This window comes from Rhopilema esculentum, chromosome 6 (genome assembly GCF_057945365.1).
Source record: "Rhopilema esculentum isolate cy_ngs chromosome 6, ASM5794536v1, whole genome shotgun sequence".
In the NCBI taxonomy this organism is placed as follows: domain Eukaryota; kingdom Metazoa; phylum Cnidaria; class Scyphozoa; order Rhizostomeae; family Rhizostomatidae; genus Rhopilema; species Rhopilema esculentum.
This window is the reverse complement of record NC_142820.1, coordinates 12,609,083-12,627,921: the sequence shown is the minus strand read 5'-3', so window position 1 is coordinate 12,627,921 and position 18,839 is coordinate 12,609,083. Positions and strand designations below refer to the sequence as shown.

At 37.9% G+C, this 18,839-nt stretch overlaps 2 protein-coding genes and 1 pseudogene across 5 annotated transcripts in view; 2 read left to right on the top strand and 1 right to left on the bottom strand.

Moving 5' to 3' along the window:
* LOC148960143 (cholinephosphotransferase 1-like) overlaps nt 1-18,839 on the top strand; it is a 38,301-nt gene that overhangs the window by 14,964 nt on the left and 4,498 nt on the right. For 2 of the 4 annotated variants that reach the window (XM_089109047.1, XM_089109045.1), the window contains 3 exons: nt 16,494-16,737; nt 17,689-17,981; nt 18,397-18,481. In XM_089109047.1, the coding sequence (XP_088965173.1) occupies nt 16,519-16,737; nt 17,689-17,981; nt 18,397-18,481 (597 nt within the window). In that variant the 5' untranslated portion in view covers nt 16,494-16,518. Of the gene's footprint in view, nt 1-4; nt 204-15,292; nt 15,409-16,493; nt 16,738-17,688; nt 17,982-18,396; nt 18,482-18,839 lie in introns of those variants that run through there. The other 2 variants (XM_089109044.1, XM_089109048.1) reach the window with 2 other exon arrangements.
* On the bottom strand, nt 2,045-4,195 carry LOC135685996 (uncharacterized). The gene has a single exon (XM_065202129.2). The coding sequence runs from the start codon at nt 4,128-4,130 to the stop codon at nt 3,621-3,623; it is 510 nt and encodes a 169-aa protein (XP_065058201.1). The 5' UTR covers nt 4,131-4,195; the 3' UTR covers nt 2,045-3,620.
* Nucleotides 12,269-13,472, top strand: LOC148960144 (zinc finger MYM-type protein 1-like; annotated as a pseudogene).

The following is an 18,839-nucleotide window of genomic DNA, read 5'->3' as shown; positions in this document are numbered from 1 at the left end:
TTGTGGCTATTTTTAAAAAAAGCTACCCTCTTCAATGTATTACATTGTACATCTCTACGTTTGAATTGAAAGCTCCATTGTTGTCTTAATTTTCCGCCATCCGCAATGAATCGTGTTTTTCTGACAGACCACATGTGGAAGTTCTAGATGCTGACGAACTTGGTTGCTGCAGATTTGAGCCAAAAACCACGCAAAGTACAAAGGTTTATCATTTATAATTTGTTGCTTCTCCTTTGTAAGCTCTCAGTATATCTCTTGCTGCTTCATTTTACGCCTCCAGCTTTCGGATAGATGCGTGTACAATTGCGGTTGCAGTTCTTTGAATAATTCACATACATTTATGCGGTCTATTTTGATTCCTTAGATGCACCTTGACGAACTGAATACAAGCCCTCTACAATCCTTCGCTCACGGTGCTAAGATTTTGCGTTGCCGAAGTCTTATATAAGGGTGCGGCCACGAGAGAAAGACCCCTTTACTCTTTCACGACCCCCTCCAAATATGCAACGGAAGTTTGCCACTGACTCAATTCTGGCATTATCTCGAAACATTTCGCGTAACCACATTATCATCCAACCCATTTTTATTTCGATAAATTTCCGAAAAGAACAGTAAACCAGTCTTCTCAAAAAATCCCCCGACAGTCTACATGAAGTTTGGCTCTTTCATTATCCATTGACAATGAGTTGTTACTGTCAAAACAGGATTTTCTTTAGCCTCTTTTACGCTTCACATCATGGAAACACTGTTATATTCGATTTTCTTGTCATATGCTTTTACCGCATGTCTAACAATTTTTGACAATTTTTTAGTTGGTGACGCTAAGGAAAGGCATGGGAAAAGGTTAGGGGTTAGAAATAGAGGGAGGGGTTAGGAGGAGAAGAAGGGTTAGGAAGAGGGGAAGGGGTTAGGAAGAGAGGGAGGGAACATCAAGCTTGTCAATTTTAGTTTTGAATAAAAACATTTGCAAAAAAGAAAGATTTAGATATTTTCATATACCACGCCATGCATCAAGAATTCCCTGTTCAATAGATTATCTGGTATTTTTTGAATACGATCACTGTGCTAAGATCACTCTCCTTTTGTCTACACTACCCACGGACCTGCATAAAAATCATTATGCCCCCCTGCCTGTTACCAATTTGCATGCTGGCCCCCTGTCACGAAGTATAAATATGTCTATGAAGCTCCTGCTGGCAATTTTTGAATAAAGCTGGCAACTCACAAGTGTAAGCAATTCACAAACAACATTTGCAATACAACAAACATGAATAAAACAAATAGGAAATAAATATTTGAAATAGACACTACTTCAATTCCATAAAAATTAAAATATGTTTTAAATGAAATATCAAAGTTGCAGTGTAAATTGACATTTATTTAGACCCAAATAAAACAATAAACAATAAACAACATAGAAATCCTTGCACAACTCAAATAAAATGATTTGAAATATCAGACATATTTTTGATGCATTACAAATGTCATATTTTACAAAAATACAGAAATTATTTGATCACCTGCTAAACGAATTGAACAATTCATGGGGCTATAATTGTGAGAAAAATTCCAAAAGACCTAAATCCAGGCCTGGCTGTTTGAGAAGAGCCATAGCTCTTGCTCCTCTCCAGGCTCTCCTCAAACGCTGGAGGGGAGCTACAGATTGCTCTCCTAAATTGTTCTAAAAAGCAAACTTGCTCTCCTTGAAATCAATTTTTCCTTTGTTTCTATTCTTATAGCTCACCTGAATACTACTAGGAGAGCTGTTTACTGCTCTCCTGTAAAAAGTCTTACGGCCAGGCCTGCTTAATCTAAGGAAGAAAAATTCCAAAAGACCTAAATCAAAAGACCTAAAACAAGAATCTAAGGCATTGGTAAATACAAATAAAGTAACAATTGAACATTGGAATTAAAGAAAACGAGTCAAAACTATAGCAGTGCATTTAAAAGAATTTTTTCTACTAAATTTGCAAGGCATTTCAAATATTATTGTAAAGCCCTGTTTAACTCTAATTTTCTAACTCAACAAAAACAACTCAACAACGTCTAACTCAACAAAATATAGTGTTTAACTCTATATTTTGTTGAAAGTCATAGGAAAATCACAGCTAAGATGAGGTCAAACATTGTGATTCAACAAACCAGCAATTCCTAACCAGGTTTGTGTCAGGTTCATCTCAGAAAGGTGCAACTTCAATGCCTTTTTGATTCATAACTAATTGGAATGTTGCAAAAATTTTGTAATTATACACGCCCAAGATATCTACTTTAGACAATGAAAGAATTTTGGCTGGAGGGACCTTAGAAGTTTTTATTAAGCAACACAAAATTTTTGTTCATTGTCAGAAAATATTCAGTTAAAACTGCATGATGATATATCAACATACTGCCATACCAACCAACAAATAGCTACAGGGGCAGAATGGCAATCAAATTTTAATGGGGGCAAAAGGGAAAAATTTTCTGACAATCTTTGTATACTATATTAGATATCTTTGTATACCAAAAAATATTCAATCACCTGTGGCAGGAAAAAAGAGAGAAAATGTATAATCCTGTCCCAGAATTTTCACCAAAAAATGACACCCTGTTTGCAGGCACATCAACCCCCCCAGGCAAAAGGCAAATTAGACATACAGACTTTGTCTTTTGACTTCAATAACTGAGAAAGGGTGCAGTTGAAAATAAGCAGGTCCAAAATGACCTGACCAAGTGAGACATCTATTAATATTTCGTTCAAGGTTGTTATGTTATTCAAATAATTTTGGCAAGACAAAAGCAAGGTTGACTTTTGAATCAATTCTCATTAAAATTAATCCTTGATTAAATGTTAAAGAATTTATTATCTAAATCCTATTACTAGTATTAGTTGATGTGGTTGTAAATTCCTTGATTGTTGTTATTCCCTTCAGCTGTAAGTTTGTTGGTAAACTAGAGAGATAAAAAACTTTCAGGTACCCTAAAAGACAGCATGGCTGGATGAACTGGAGTATCAACCGCCCATTAAAAGCTAGAAACAGTATTTGTGGGGCATTACTGAGCTGTGTAGTATCATAGATAAATCCTATGAATAAAATTTGGCTAATTTGACATAGGGAATAAGGCTAGATTAGATGATGATTTTATTACATGTTGGAGCAAATTTTACTTGCAAAAGTATGGCCAAATTTGGACCTTGAAAGTACAAAGGACTAAACTATCCATAAGTACACAAAAATTAAGAGTTAAAATAGTGAAATTGAAATAAGAGAGGTTGATAACAGAGCCAGAGATGTTGTGCTTAAAGTTGTACTGAACCTTCTTGTTAGTTTCTAAATGGGCAACGGTGCTGGGGCGTATTTTTCTGTAACAGTTTTGAGAAATTTTTGGTGCAGGGCCTAAACAGAACACTAGATTAGGCTACATTGGGTTCCATTATTATGAACATATCTGTGGATGTTGATAAAAAGCTTATAAAAAGATTTCGTGCACAAGCGATTATCGCTTGAGATGTTTGAATATTTAAAAAAATAAGTTCTCTTTGCATGGTTGACCTGTATTGAATACTGTATTGTGCGCTGAAATTTTTTGCGTGCATTATTGTGCATCAAGCATGGGCATTTTTGTCAATGCATCAAGGGTCATCTTGTGGTATTCTGATTAACTTTAGGCGTCACCACAACTGGAATATCGGCATGATCAACAACGTATGATGCAACACTACCAAGCAACGTCCTTCGTATCAAGTTTTGTCCCCTTGACCCAACGACGATAGCGCTGGCGTTCACCTCCTTTGCCAGTTCGCAAATTCGCTGTCCAGGCCCTGCATCTGAAGTTTCTGTGAGCACCCTGCAGGGAACATTCTCCTTCTTGCACCGTTCTTCAAACCTTGCAGCAGTTTCTTTTGATTTTACAACACTCTTTTCTACTTCCCGTTTCCAACCTTCAGAGATCATGCTTGGTCCCATCAAAATGAACGAATCTGGGACTACTGGTGGTTCAATGATGTTGACGATTGCAAGACGGTCACTTTTCCGTCGAAGGTGATCTAAGTACCACTGGAAAGCCCTTTCACATGTAGAAGAACCATCAACTGGCAACATTATGAGCCGTCCTTTCCCCGTTTCTTCGCCATTCTTTGCACTCTCCATGATGAACCATAAGTGTCGAAGGTCAGGCCACTTGTGTTGTTGTCAGAGCCATGCTGCCGCTCGTCAGCGCATGCGCTAAATTAAAGGCTTTATTTCCACTCATTGATCTCAAAAAAGTCTTTTTTTAGATTAGATCAGTGCTTATTTCAGGCTCTTGTTTCGTTTTAGATTTCATTTCATATTATTTTATTGCTAACTATTCTTCTCAAGTCCTGTTTACCAACGAAGTGGTCGAGCCTAATTTTTTTGTGTGCGAGTCAATTTTGAACATTTGCCGACAAATCACCTTGATGGCAAAACTTTGGCAGCAAATTACTGTAAAAATTTGCCAACATCCTAACTCGAAAGTAGAGGGTCGGTGTAACCGAGAGCAAAATCGCGTACGAGCGTTTCCCAGGATCTCTGGAAAAATTAATTATGCAAAAAGTTATGCGGCATTTACAAGACAAACGTGAACAACAGCGTGAACAGAGCTTAGACCCCGTTTACACTGTGCCGGATAAAATTTATCCACATAAAACTTGTTCGGATTGATTTGCGTTTACAATGTGCCGCACAAATTTTGTCCACTTAGCCCTCCCGTTTACACTGTGCCGGACCACTGCAGTCACATGACTTAAATCATGCACAGAACGCCAAAAATGAAGTCTTCTCTGGGCAACAAAATAATAACAAAATTCCCGCCAACGTAAAAAGACTTCATTCTCTCTTCAGAATCATCTGCTTCTCTTTTAGACCAAATCCAAAGATATTGTCAATACAACAGGGCATTTTATAACATATAAAGAAGTGGGGAAATTCCCCACCAGCCCCTTTCATTGCCCCACCGGTGAAACATGTTTGCCCCACCACTTAAGTGCCCTTATGATTCGGTGACTTTTTTACTTTTTACTTTATTTGAGATATTGGTGGATGAAATCTTCATTGAACAAGTTTCAAATCTCAATTCATTTTTCCCTGGAACTGCTGCTTCTATAGGCGATTCCTCTAGAATATTTTTGAAAGCCTGTTTTTCTGTAAATTCTGCCTTTATCTTTTTGCCCTTTTCTCAAATGCCCCACCAGTGGAAAATTCTTAAAAAAATGCCCTGCAATACAAATTAGGCCAAGTTTGTTTTAATAGTTTGTTCTTGAAACAAAATGGCCCTGAACTTGCAACGAAAGTAGGGAAAGCTGACAAGTATGCCAATTTTACGTGGACTGACAAAGATACTGCACTTTTAACACGAGTATTTATCGACAACATGGCAGCCAAGATGGCGAATGATCTTGATTGGGAGACAGTGAAAACTAAATAGGAAGAAATAGCCAATCGCTTTCGAGCAAGATACAATGTGGATAAAATTTATCCGGATAAAACCGTTTACACTGTACCACATAGCTATCCGAACTAATTTAATCCACTTTCCTAGGTGAACTAATTTTGTTCGGATAGTCGCTCTCAAATTTGTGCAGATAGCGTAGGTCTAGTGTAAACGCGACGCCTATCTAAACTAATTTTGAGGCGGATAAAATTTATCCGGCACAGTGTAAATTACCCTGGGTACCAGAGCCGCAAAAATTAAAAAATAATATTAAAAAATAATGAGGGTTATTATTTTTTAATATTATTTTTTAATTTTTGCGGCTCTGGTACCCAGGGTAGTACCCAGGGTAAGTAGTTTGCCGGGACAGTTTACACGTTCAAGCAGCGAAAAGAAATGTGTGCAAATTCAAAGTTTCTTATTATTTTGTCAGAAATAGTCGCCCGGCGTGAGGATGGAAACACTTCAAAAACTGGAGGATGAATTTTTATCAAAACACACGCTGGTTGTTGATAACTCTTCTCTTATGTAGTAATTGGCGTTAAAAATTCATTTTTTAAACATTAGAATTTCAAATTCCAAACAACAAACTTAGATGACGTGTTTATAGCAAAGCCATCACTTTCATGATGAAAAGAATTGATGAAAAGTACAAGACACAGACCTAGGTCTGCTGCCTCACATTGCTAAATAAAATAGTCTACTCAGTTGGGCAGCCTTGTCCGAATCAATGATAAGTGTTTCACTAGTCTTTAGCGATTTTCACTGTCTGTAAACTTGCGTTTGTAAGCAGAGATCATTTTCTACGGCTTGAAGGCAAAGCGTCTTTTTTACTTTTCGGTTTCCATTTCTTATCGCTACTCTGAAAGTCATGCTTTTCGTTATCGAATCCACCAGATCTTGTCCCCAGAAATAATTCCTTACATTACATTCAAGCCAAATTGGTAAATAGCTATCTTCTACCATGCAAAACCAAATGTCTCTTCAAAGCAAATCGACTGGTTGCCAAGTCAATTTTACTTCGATTGCTGCATGCGGTAGATTCACTCTCCATTAAATGCTGTAAATGAGCAAGATTGGCCCACAGCCTCTTTAATCTGTTTTGGTCAGAACCAATGAAGTGTCCCAACGGAGATCTTCAACATCAAATAGCAGAGCAGCGTTTTCAAAGCTTTTCTTCTAACAAATATATATATATCATACCATCACGACCGATCAAAAAACTAGTGATTCTTCTTGCATGATTACGCAGATCTGTGATGTGTTCTAAAAAATACGGCCATGTCATGATGTAGCAAATATGAAACACCTCAATACGCCTCAAAAAGCCTTTACTGATTTACGTGTTTTTATTGTTGTTTATTCTCGGCGTATTGCGGTGTTTCATATTTGCTACATTTTTATCGACTTTTCGCCGCAAGAACTGCCCCTCGAGCAGCCTGCTACAGTCCAGAGGCGGATTCAGAGTGAGTTCCTTGGTGCACAGAACTCAGTCAGATTTTCAATATACAGCTAAAAATAGTGTTGCCTGAAACAAGTAATATTTAAATTAAAAATTGAAAGCTAAAAATTCTAAGTTTTATCACCGTCTCTTCAAAATCGTAAAATTGCCAGTTTCTTCTCTGTCGTGATTTGGAAACGATTTTCCAGACGCTGTGGAGGACAACAGCAGTCAATCCCAGATCTCGGAAATAAACATTTTGTGCCTCGTAAGTGAATGAATTGAAACAATAAACTTTTTGTTTGGAACACGGATGGAACTCAGTCAAAACAGCATCTGGAACTCGGAAATGATTCCATATTCGTAAGAGAGCTGTACAATTGCCCGTAGTTGATTGACTACCTATAGTTTCTGTTCTATCGTGAAACTGCAAAACATTGAATTCGAAATGGCGACTGCAGATGTCTCATACTCACGACCTTCGCAGCATTCTAGCAGATTATTAAACATTTGAGATAAAACCAGGAGTTATTGTTAATTTTCCAGGAGAATTAACTACCTTTGCTTTAAATTGCAGTCTTTGATGGCACGGAAAATCTATGCTCTGGTGTCTACAGAGGCAAAACAACAAATTGCGAGCAAAACAAAAGGGGAAAACTTTGCTGTGGCATCCAAAACAAACAAAGGGTATTGAGAAAGGGTGGGGGTTGAAAAAATTTTCACAGAGGCACTGTTTTTTTGTCGGAAAGAAATCTAGAATCTAGATTTAGTGGGTAGATAGAACCTACCCCTATTAAAAATTTCTGCGGTTCAATTTTTCTGTTGTATTGTTCATTACCACATCATATCTGACACAGGGGTGGCGCTAGAGACAAACCTTCGTGGTGCCGAAGTTTATATTCTCCGTAACTGCCGACGCTGGATGTGTCAAATTGCCGACAGGAAAAAAATTCGATTTGCCCCATTTAGTAGGCAGGGCCGTCGCGAGGCAAGCCTCGTTGGGGGGGGGGGGGCTGTGTAATGCAAATTTACCTGATTAAAAAATTATTGCCTGAAACTTTTTAGCTGGTGTCACAAACCTCTGCAATACATTTTGTCAATCTAACTCTGTATGATAATGACCAAATTTTCTAATAGTCTTGTCAAATCTCTATATCGGGACGGGCAAAATATATAGTTACTACCTGAGGCGGCACCATGGTTGCCGCCGAAGGGACAGGAAATTTTCGAATTGTGATGCTTCTAGTTCCCTGGAAAATACACTCTTTTAGGCAGATTTCACTAAAGCAATCCTCCTAATCCTATTGAAAATTATTGTCTTTTTGCAAAACTTTTTACAGCAGATAAAATCAACAATTTCGCCGTGTTCTCGAAAAATACCAGGTTGTCAGTTACTTTTAAATTTAGATCCCTCTCTCCATCTTAGCATGCCTTATGAATGTTAAGAAAAATCTGGAGCTCATAGTGAATTGCAGTTGATGCTTCTACTGAGAAACTTTAGGAGAAATGGACACGAGGCACAATTTTAATTTTAAAAATTTTAAAAATTTTAAAAATAGAGCATTTTTCCAAAATCGTTTGTTGTGGGTGCAAAATTCTCCCTTGCCCCCTCCCCGTCCCCACTTTCCAACCTGTGTCGGAGTCCACGAGATTTTCTCGGTAATTTGTGCCTTGTAAGAAACTTAATGCGCAAATATTGCCTATTGTTGAATATTTCTTCCTATCTATGTTGGAAGAAATTAATCGATGGTTTTCTCTAAACCATTTGTTTGTCGCAAGCTATGCGGTGAACAATGCTATTGAAAAATAGTTGATGAAATAGGACAAGAAGTGCTTTTTGAAAAATTTATTACGCAAAATGTGCTCATGATCGAAATGTTTTCATTGGCAATAATAATGTCTTGAAACGAAAAGAGAATCCCTTAAGAAGAAAATTCATTAAAGACTTTATTTATAACCGAGAGGAGCACGATGGTATTGTGGGTCATGCGAAGGAGCACCATGAAATTAAGTCACAGCTTTCACGGAAGCGACAGGATATAATGACACTATGATAGTAAAACTGCCGAAGAAAAGCCATTAAGAAAACCATAAACCAGCCAGTGCAGTTTTCTCCTCGATTATTTATGTCATTCAAACAACATGTAAACCGGGTGACATCCATCAAGTGCCGACGGTATAGAGAAAGCAAAAATTGATTGCCTGCCGACGGGGGGGCTAACAAAAATTTAGGGGGGACTAAAGCCCCCCCTTGCCTCCCCATGCCACCACTCCTGATCTGAAGGCTGGTTTCCATATAACCGTAACTGCCGTTAGACTGCCGCCGGCATCTAGCTTCCATCCACAGCTGCCATGTTTACGGTACCGCCGGCTGTGAAAAGTTTAATGGAAACACTTTCCAGCTGCCATGCCGGCGGTACCGTAACTGCCGCTAGAAAGTTGAGCAATGTTCAACTTTTGCCGGCAGTTGCGGTAGCTTTACGGTACAGCCGGCAGTGAAAAGTTTAATGGAAACACTTGCTAGCGGTACCGGCGATCATTTAATGATTTTCTAACGTCATGTGATATTGTCTCTCCCAATCAAAATTGCTACTTGTTGGCGCCATTGTTTACTCACAAACACATCAAATTAAACATGGCGACTTGCAGCGAACCCAAGTCCAAATGACAAGTCCAGCAAAAGCTACAAAATTCCCAAACAAAAGAGGAATGCCTGGATAGAAATAAGTAAAACATTGGGAATCGGTGTTGAAGAGGCCCATACACGGTACAAAAGCATCAGAACGAACTTTTCAAAATACGTTAAACGAATTAAATGCACTCGCTCCGGCGAAGGAAGGAGCGACTTGCCTGAAATAAAAGAAGACTATGAGCATTTGATCTTTTTCGTCTTAGTCTCGTATAGTTGTACATGGGTAAAACCAGCTGGCAGTGCAAAAGAAATCAGCCATCTTAGATCAAGGTGCATGGGAACGCAAGCTTCACGGCAGTTACGGTTATATGGAAACTAGCTCTTACGGGCCCTTACGGTGCCGCCGACATGGCAGCTGGAAAGTGTTTCCATTAAACTTTTCACTGCCGGCGGTACCGTAAACATGGCAGCTGTGGATGGAAGCTAGGTGCCGGCGGCAGTCTAACGGCAGTTACGGTTATATGGAAACCAGCCTTGACACCTTCAATCGGTTGATTTATTAACACTGCATTGTATACCCGGAACCCGGATTGATATATACAAACAGTGTTATATCCGGAAAGCAGCAATACCGCTGCGCTGGATTTTGCATAAACAAATTCTGCTACAGACAAGGAAGGATACACTGATTGGGAGAAATCATTATACGAACCTGAGAATTATATGGCGGAAATTCAGGTAACTAGAAAAGTTTACTTCTGGCTTTCAGCTTTGTTTCTTGCTAAAATGTACGACGGATCCTATCATTATTAGGACTGATTTACGTGTGTTTGTTGCTGCTCATTCTCGTCGTGTTGCGGTGTTACTTATTCACAACATTTTATCGTTTTTTCGCCGCAAGAATCCCATTTGATTCCGTCGATCAGCCTGCTATCGTGGCCTTTTCTTTATTCACGCAAAAACACCTTTACATGGTAAAAGACGCCTCGTTTATGAGATGGAAATTTTAAGGGTTTTTTCAACTTTGTTCAAAATTACCTTACAGTTTTACTGTACTTCGGCCTCAGATTGTTCTTAATGTGGTCTTAACTTTTGACTAATTTTGAGGATCGTGTTCTTATGAAATTTTCTTAGAAGAAAGGGTGTACACTCTTTTTTATATATGAACAATTTTATAAGAACACGAGCCTCAAAACAGGTCAAAAGTTAAGATCAAATTAAGAACAAGCTGAGGCTGAGCTTCTGCAAAATGCAATTTTGAACAACGTTTTTTCTTCAAAATCGAGGATTTTTAGCGATATATGGGTGCTTTTTGGTGAATATTCAAATTTGTCAGCATATTAAGGCTGTCTCACTCACTTTTTTGGCAAATGAGGCCTGAACACCTCCTTAGAGCGAAAAAGCTAGCAATAGCACGCTTACATCCTTTTAATTTAAGAACAAATTAAGAACAATCCAGCCTCAGATTTTCGAAAAAATTAAGAACAGTCAGCCTGAACTTAATTTACAGGTTCTTATAAACAAAGAGTGTAGCTCCCTGGAAGGATATACAATTTTGAGAAGCCAATTTTAAGAAGGCTTATTCAAATAATGAAAATATCAATTTCTGCCTCATAAAAGTCGCCATGACAATACCATTGATAAAACTAATTCATTTTTCAAAAATAATGCTCTGTGCCATTTTGGGTGGGGGCTTTTACTAGTAATGTAGATATCTAGTGGGGGGGGGGGGACTAATTTGGTGAGAGACAAATTTGAGCGGGAGCTTGTTTTGGGATTTATGGCTTGATCATTCTTTACCAGGTTGTTTTGTTGCTATGAAAAGGAGGCATATAAAGATACAGTGCAAGGCGAAAGGTTGTGGTTCTCAATTCAACAGTGATTACCGCCTCTAGCACAATAGAGAAAAACATGAGGGCAGAAATGTACCTTTTGAGCAGCGGATGCCGTTTCAAATCCATTTGAAGTAGCTAAACACAGGAAAGATAATGATTGTCGCATCACAAAAGATTTACCTTGTTTATCTCCACATCAAAAACCATCAAACAGCAGTGCTGACGAAAGTGTATCTTTTCAGATAGAAAACATAGCAACTAATGTTACGGGAGAAAATGAAGATTAGGGGGACAGTGAATCGGAATATTCTGAAAGCGAAGGCAACGATGATGATTACCGGGTCATTTGCACAGGCAAGTTGAAGCACCTTCAATCCACACTGGAAAGAGGAGAATCAATAATAGAGGAATTGACACAACCATGTATCCCGAATATTAAAGAGTTTGCGATATCAGCGAAGAAGTTTGCAGATGATGTGGGAGTCCAGTGCAATGATTTAAAAAAATCGGCAGAACGGCTTTTAGTTAAAATAGACAGGCAGAAGGAAAGAGTACAACCAGGGGAACCCTCAGCTTTAATTGAACACGATCCTGGAAATCTAAATGGAAATTTGTCTGAAAACCAACGCCAATTTCTAATAAATTTGGGTCCCTACCAGCCACGCTTGAAAGTTTATCCAGGTAATACAGACATTAAAGCTAGCAAGCAAAATATATTTTCAAGCAGCAGGTTCAGTGATTTCCCATATCTAGAATATAGCATAAAAAATGATGCAGTTTATTCCCATGTGTGTTGCTTGTTTCCGAAAGGTGCCGGGAGACCATCTGCAGAAGCATCATGGACTATTAACGGAGTTAGGCAATGGCACAAAATGAAGAGTATTGGTAAAGGGAAGAAAGGAAAGCTAATGCAGTATTTTACAAGCATAAGTCACAGAGAGGAGGCATTACGTGATTTTGCAAGATACATGAACCCAAATCAAAACATTGATAACCTTTGGATTCTAATGGCAGGCAAGAAATTGTTAAGGAAGCTGAAGATGGAAGCTTAACACCAAAATAATGTTGATTTTTTGTGATGTTGTCCGTATCTTGACTGTACAGGATCTCGCCTTCCCTGGAGATGCTGATGAGACCAGCAACTTCTACGAGATTTTGCAGTTAATCAGACGACATTGTAGCATTTTAGAATACTGGCAGAGTCAAACAAGATTGCGACCATACCATGTTACCTATATAGGCAAAAGTACCCAAAACGAGTTAATAAAGCTGTTGGGCGATGCAGTACGACATTGTATAATTCATGAGCTAGATGAAGCACCAGCATTTTCAGTAATGGCGGACACTACCCCAGATTCTAGCAATAAGGATCAGTTGTCCATTATTGTGAGATATGTCATCGATGACAAACCTGTCGAGCGCTTGCTGTGTCTACGTATGCTTGAAGACAAGTCGGGAAAGGGACACACAACACAAATTTTGAAAGCCCTTAATGAATACGGTGTCGACCTTCAAAAGCTGTATTTCCAGTCATACCATTTTGCAGTATGCATGTCTGGAAAGTATAAAGGGTGCCAGCAAATCTTAAGCAACATAATAGGAGAAGATTTTCCATAAAAAAGGAAGTCCTTTATATACCATGTCAGGCTCACAGGTTGAATACATTTGTAGAAAGAAGCTCGAAAGCCAGCAAACTTCTTTCATCTATGTTTGACATCCTACAAAGGTTGTACAAGTTTTTTACAAGCAGTACAAAACGATCGGAAACACTTGAGAAAGAACAAGACAAAACTCGTTGGATTGCTAGGTCAGAGTCTATTGACAGCGTTTGGATCTCGCTCGAGATAATACTCCAGTTGCTCCAGAAGATAGCTAATGCAGAACTTGATTGCGACAAAAACACACAAGATCAAGCTAGAGCAATTTTGAAGAAAATGAAGACATTTAATTTTATATTCAGTTTGGCAACCATGCGATTTGTAATGCGTCCTTGCAAGGTACAGTTTGTGCAACTTCAGGAGGAGGGTCTGAATTTACTAGATGCTCTCGGTTTAGTGTCTTCCACGACAAAGGCTTTAGAGAAAATAAGAAACGAAGATGATGTGAAAAAAAGAAATTGAAGCTGCTGTAGCAATTGCGAAACAGTTTGGAATTGATCCAGAAGAGGAATTTCAGCAACATCACTGAAGAAGATTAATTTCAAGAACACTTGACAAAAACAGAGACAATGAAGCAGTGCTCTCCCTTGAGGGGTATTACGCAAAAGAAACGTTTTCTGTTCTTGACCAGATCATTACAGATTGTAAGGAAAACTAGAGAAGCATTTTGGAGAAAGTTAAACCATTTACAGTTTTGCCACCACCTTGGGATGAAATCAATGAAGAATTAGCGGAAGAATTGGATCAATTGTTGGGAGGAAAAGTTTCAAGCGGTAGCCTAATTGCAGAGCTCACTGTTTTAAAAAAGGAATGCCTTAGTCAGAAGCTGTTAAGAACATGTTTATCCGTGAAGTTTCGAAGTTCGTATATAATCAAAGGCAACTCGATAATTTCGTATATTTTTGCCTCCATCTCAACAATGATCAATTCTTTTTGTATTTGTTTTTATTGCGATAAATGTATGTTAATTTGGTCTAGGCTAAGGGAATGAAGCTTCATTGAATCATGGCGAAGATATTCCGTTTGTCTTGGTGAATTCAGATGGAATTAAACATTCTACAACAAAATGATTGCTTAAAATTTGTCCAGCAAACTTTAATAATGTTTCTCGCTTATACTATTTACCGTTAAGGTAGGTTTTTGGTTTCATTTCGGCCCATTTCTATTAACAGCTCCCTGCGAGTTGCGGAATCCTAGCCGTAAAGTGGACTTTGTTTTTTCGTATCGCCATCCTTTATCCAAAGAAATATGGTAATAATGCTGAAGAAAGAACCTTTATTATTCGTTTCCTTTCATAAAACATCCAAAAATGCAAAAGGTTCGCACGATGAGCACGGATACAAAACACTGTTTTATTCCATATTGGTTTTCCCATTGAACGCAGGTTGTTTCACCCAAACAACTTTCGCAAACTGGCGTGTTGCCATGCGGGATGTCCCTTGTGACACGCCCCTGTTTACAGATCTGTTCCTTCTGTTAAGACCTCTATCGCAGAATAGGGTTTTATTAAAATAGAAGGAAGAACGCGTGAGTCTTAGAGATACGAGCCTTAGTTCTTTTTTTGAACTGTTTTTTACTATTTTTGTTTTAGGAAGATATGTTTATCAGCTGCCTTTATACTATCAGCATCGATTGCCTATAGAGAATTCTACCAATGTTGTGCAAGGGTGAAATGAACCCCTCCTGTCTACAAAATAGCAGTTTTTCAATTTTATTAGATGGATTCTAAAACTGCTAGATGATGGCATAACGACCGGGCTCTGGGACACTAGAAATTGTTTGCAAAAGTGAATTTAAAAAAGTATCAAGGCCTGATATTGATAAAATTGATTCAAGAATTGATAAAAAAGTATAACCAGCCTTGAATATTAAATACACGTAGACTTTCTATCTATGTACATTTGAGCAAACAAGGTAAGCCTGAATTGATGCAAAAATTTTGAGGACATTGCTATGAGACCAAGCTGTTATGTTTCTTTTCTTGTTTCTTCCCTCAAAGTGTCCTTGATGTAGAAAAATAGCTGCAAACATTCGATTTTTCTTTTTAAGAATGATCTAAGATTAATTTTTAACCTCAGAATAAAATTTTTAAGAATACTGAAGCTCAAGAAAATTTAATTTTTTTTGGTAAAAATATATGTAGCACGATTCGTGTGTGTTGTGTAAGCTAAACGAATGCTTCATGCTTGTCTTCGTTAAGGCTTTTTACGATGATGAAAATTTTCATAATTTAAAAGAGCAAATGCTGGATTATGGTCAGATACACATCAAATTGATCTCTTACAATGCTTCAGTAAAGCAACTTTGAAACCATGTGTGCAACGTGATAACGATGCTATCGAAAAAATGGAAAATTGATGTTAGCTTTCTTGCCGTTCTGTAAAAATTCTTCAGCAACAAAAAGAAATCGTGAGTAGTTAAAAAGACATTGCTTTCACTTTGTGCGGGAGTTGTTGTGTAACAGTCAGTAGAATCTGCAAAGATCTTTTTTCTTTTTTTATTTAAAGTTAGTACAATGTCTAGCTATATCAAAGCTAGTTAAAACCAACTAATTTAAATTTACTTCGCCAAACGTAAATCATACATAGCCAATGTTGCAGATGTATTGCCTGCAAAGATCACAAGTACAATTTAAGATTAAGTTTTCTTTCTTTGATATTTGTAATGTTTGGAAATGTTATATTTCCTTGGAGATCGAGTTCCATATTTTGCTTCATCTATATGATACGGTATTTAATCCATATAGTTTGTAATGTGGCTTCGTTGATTCTCTTTGGATTTTGGAAGCCTTTAAGTTAAATTGACATCTATCCATTTTCTGATATTCTATCTCGGTTCATAAATTCACCCGAAACAATGAAAAAGTTCTCTCTAGCCGATTTAGAAAAGTGCGAGTATATTGTTACAACTTTTTGCATGGAGTACAAATGCTTCTTTAAAAAAGCTGTTGAAATCGCCGTTGTAAAATGTTCAGAAAGTTCTTTACCAGGATTGAAGAAGATAACTCAAATACTTAATTAAAAAGGTGGTAATAATAAGGTAAAAAATCTATAATGGAGCCATCTTTTAAAGCTTTTTCCTGGGAGGTATTCAAATTTCGGATCTATCGTTTCATAGCAATAATTGTGATTCCAACTTATAATGTTCTGCGGGTCACTGAAATCTTTGTTTATTGCACAGGTGTCTTATTGAAATGTGCCCTAGGCCGCTTCACACCTTTACTCTACCCTTTCTATGAACTAGAAAAACATTTTTGGAATGAACTGAGTGTTACCCTTGGCAGATCGTTACCCTTGGTACCAGAGCCTCGGGAATCCGGTGATAAAGTATTGTAGACGAGACTAGATAATGGAGACTCTGATACCCAGGGTAGCAGATTCCAAACAGAAATGGTGACGTCTTGGCGATGCTTTTTACAGAGCACAAGATTTTTAGCATACACCATAATTCATATTCCGTCGTTGTCTGAGTTTCCTTTGTTGTTTCTGTTTTAGGGACCTGGAAAGGACCACTAGAGACATGGCGATCCTGAGCGAGAAGCAAATAGCAGCCATAAAAAAGCATCGGTACTCAGTAGAGGGGACATCTATAATGGATTTTTTAGATGTTTTGTACTTATGGATGGCAAAGAAGATTCATCACAGGGTTACAGCGAATCTGGTGACAATTATTGGCCTCGTGTCGGTTGTTCTTTCGTGTTCCCTTGTTGCATATTTCAGTTACATTGGAGACCATCAGGTAAGCCAGAATTACTCAAAGAGAAAACAGGTCTCTCGCTGCATTTGAATATAAACAATTCAATTCATTTGTTTATGAAACTTATATCAATGCATAGAATTGTTTCTCAACACAAACTTAGTTTGGAGACTAAAGCAACACGTTACGTTGAAGATATCTGGGAACTAGCCCTACCAATATTGCCTTGGAACCATTATGGCTAAGCAGAGGTGTCTTAACTCCGAATCGAGGAAGCAAGGGATTGCGTCGACACCATTCCTCTGGAATTAAGATAAACCCTTTTTTAGAACTTGGTTGTTGCATAGATGATAACTAGCGTTACAATAGAGTTTCTTTCTTTATGCATACATAGTGCTGCCTATACGAAGGCTTAAGTTCGAGTTGCAACGTGGTCTACATTCATTCTTTTCATACTCAATATAAACTGTTACAATTACAAGCTACTCACTAATCTACTTGACTACACTACAAAGACGATACCAGGAAGTGCAAGATACCACCCAGCCATAAACATGAATAACACGTAACAAAACATAATTATAAACACAGTTAAAGAAATATTCATGAATGATTTTTACTAACTAATATTGGGTTTGTTTCATGTTGTATGCTAGATTAGCCTAGGGCAATCAGGTTTTTTCACGTCTTGTCAAGAAAAGAAAAACCTGTAAACGGGGTTGAATACGTACAATGCCTGCCAAAAGTCTTGGAACACTGACGTCAATTTCCAAGGTGAAATCAATCATCCCCTTCTCCCCTACAGAAAAATGGTGGTTTACTATCAAATGGGTTAGGGTTTGGCAGTAACTGGCGCCACCACTGCCAGGAACTATCACCCAGAATAATGTCACAAGTCTTTCTAACTCTATGCCAGAAAGCACGAAGATACACGCAGAAGTAATCCTCATGTTTTCTATACTGCATGTTATAATTTGCTTGCCTTTAATTTAGAGTTTGCAATCCAGTGGATATTTGTGTGCATTTGGACTCCTTATGTGGATGTCTTGTGACAGCATCGATGGAAAGGTTGCAAGGCTCAGAGACTTGTGTAGTCCATTTGGTGAGATTCTAGATCACGGGGGCGACGCATTTGCCTTGATGATGTCATCCGTTGCATTAGCGTGTATCTTAGGGGTAACCGATACCCCCCTTGGAACAGTGGCCTGGATATTGTGTGATATGGCTGCTTATTACTTCTCGGAGCCATATACCATTTACGTCTGTGGACAGAGCCGGATAGAAAGGTATTTTCCTGATGTGATCTTATCGATATTAAAGGCAATCTGTCACGACGTTGATTGATTATAAGAACAAAGGGATTTTTTATTGTTTCCAGTCCCCCTTTAATTTATCGCATTGTAAAAAATATGGTGGAGCGCTGGAATTGTGTTTAGGCTATTGTTCCAGCTATTGTTCTCGTTAACCAATCCACAACGAGACAGATTGCCTTTAAGTATGCACACGACACGATCTTGGTACTTGTACACGATCCAATAATGTAAGTTTTTGCATGAAATTTTGACAGATAAATAACTTTTTCACTTTCTAACAATTTTATTGGCTAGTCCTAGACTTTTTAGGCTGGCATTATCATAATAAGCGGGAAAAGGTAGACTGTCCCCTCTTTACAAAGATATAAAAACATATTTAATGTTTCAGCTTCGATTTCTATGAGTTCTTGACTTTGTACATTGGAATATGTCTTAGTCATGCCACATTTGGAAAGGAAATCTGGCAATATACGGTATGTTTTGAAGAGCACTGGGTATTTTGAAGGGCCTTTTTAGTTTTGTCGTAATTACCTTTATTGCTATCTAGTCTATTGCCATCTAGAGACATTTTTTGAAAATGTGACTTTGCTCTTTGTTTGTTTTCAAATGCTAAAATGTCTTTCTTCTGTGAAAATTTTTTCGATGGAACATATTCATTTTCCAACAAAAATGACTGCTATATCCAACATTTCTGTCTTATTGTTTCAGTACTTTCTTGCATTTCTCTTCATAACATTTGACTTCGATCATTCTTTGACCGCAAACAGAAAAACGAAAGTCGAAAGGTTTTCCTTTCATTGTATTTTTAGAAAGTCTATGCATAAACATGTA

Coding starts and splice junctions, on each gene's coding strand:
- LOC135685996 (XM_065202129.2), bottom strand. CDS start 4,130: ATGGAGAGTGCAAAGAATGGCGAAGAAACGGGGAAAGGACGGCTCATA.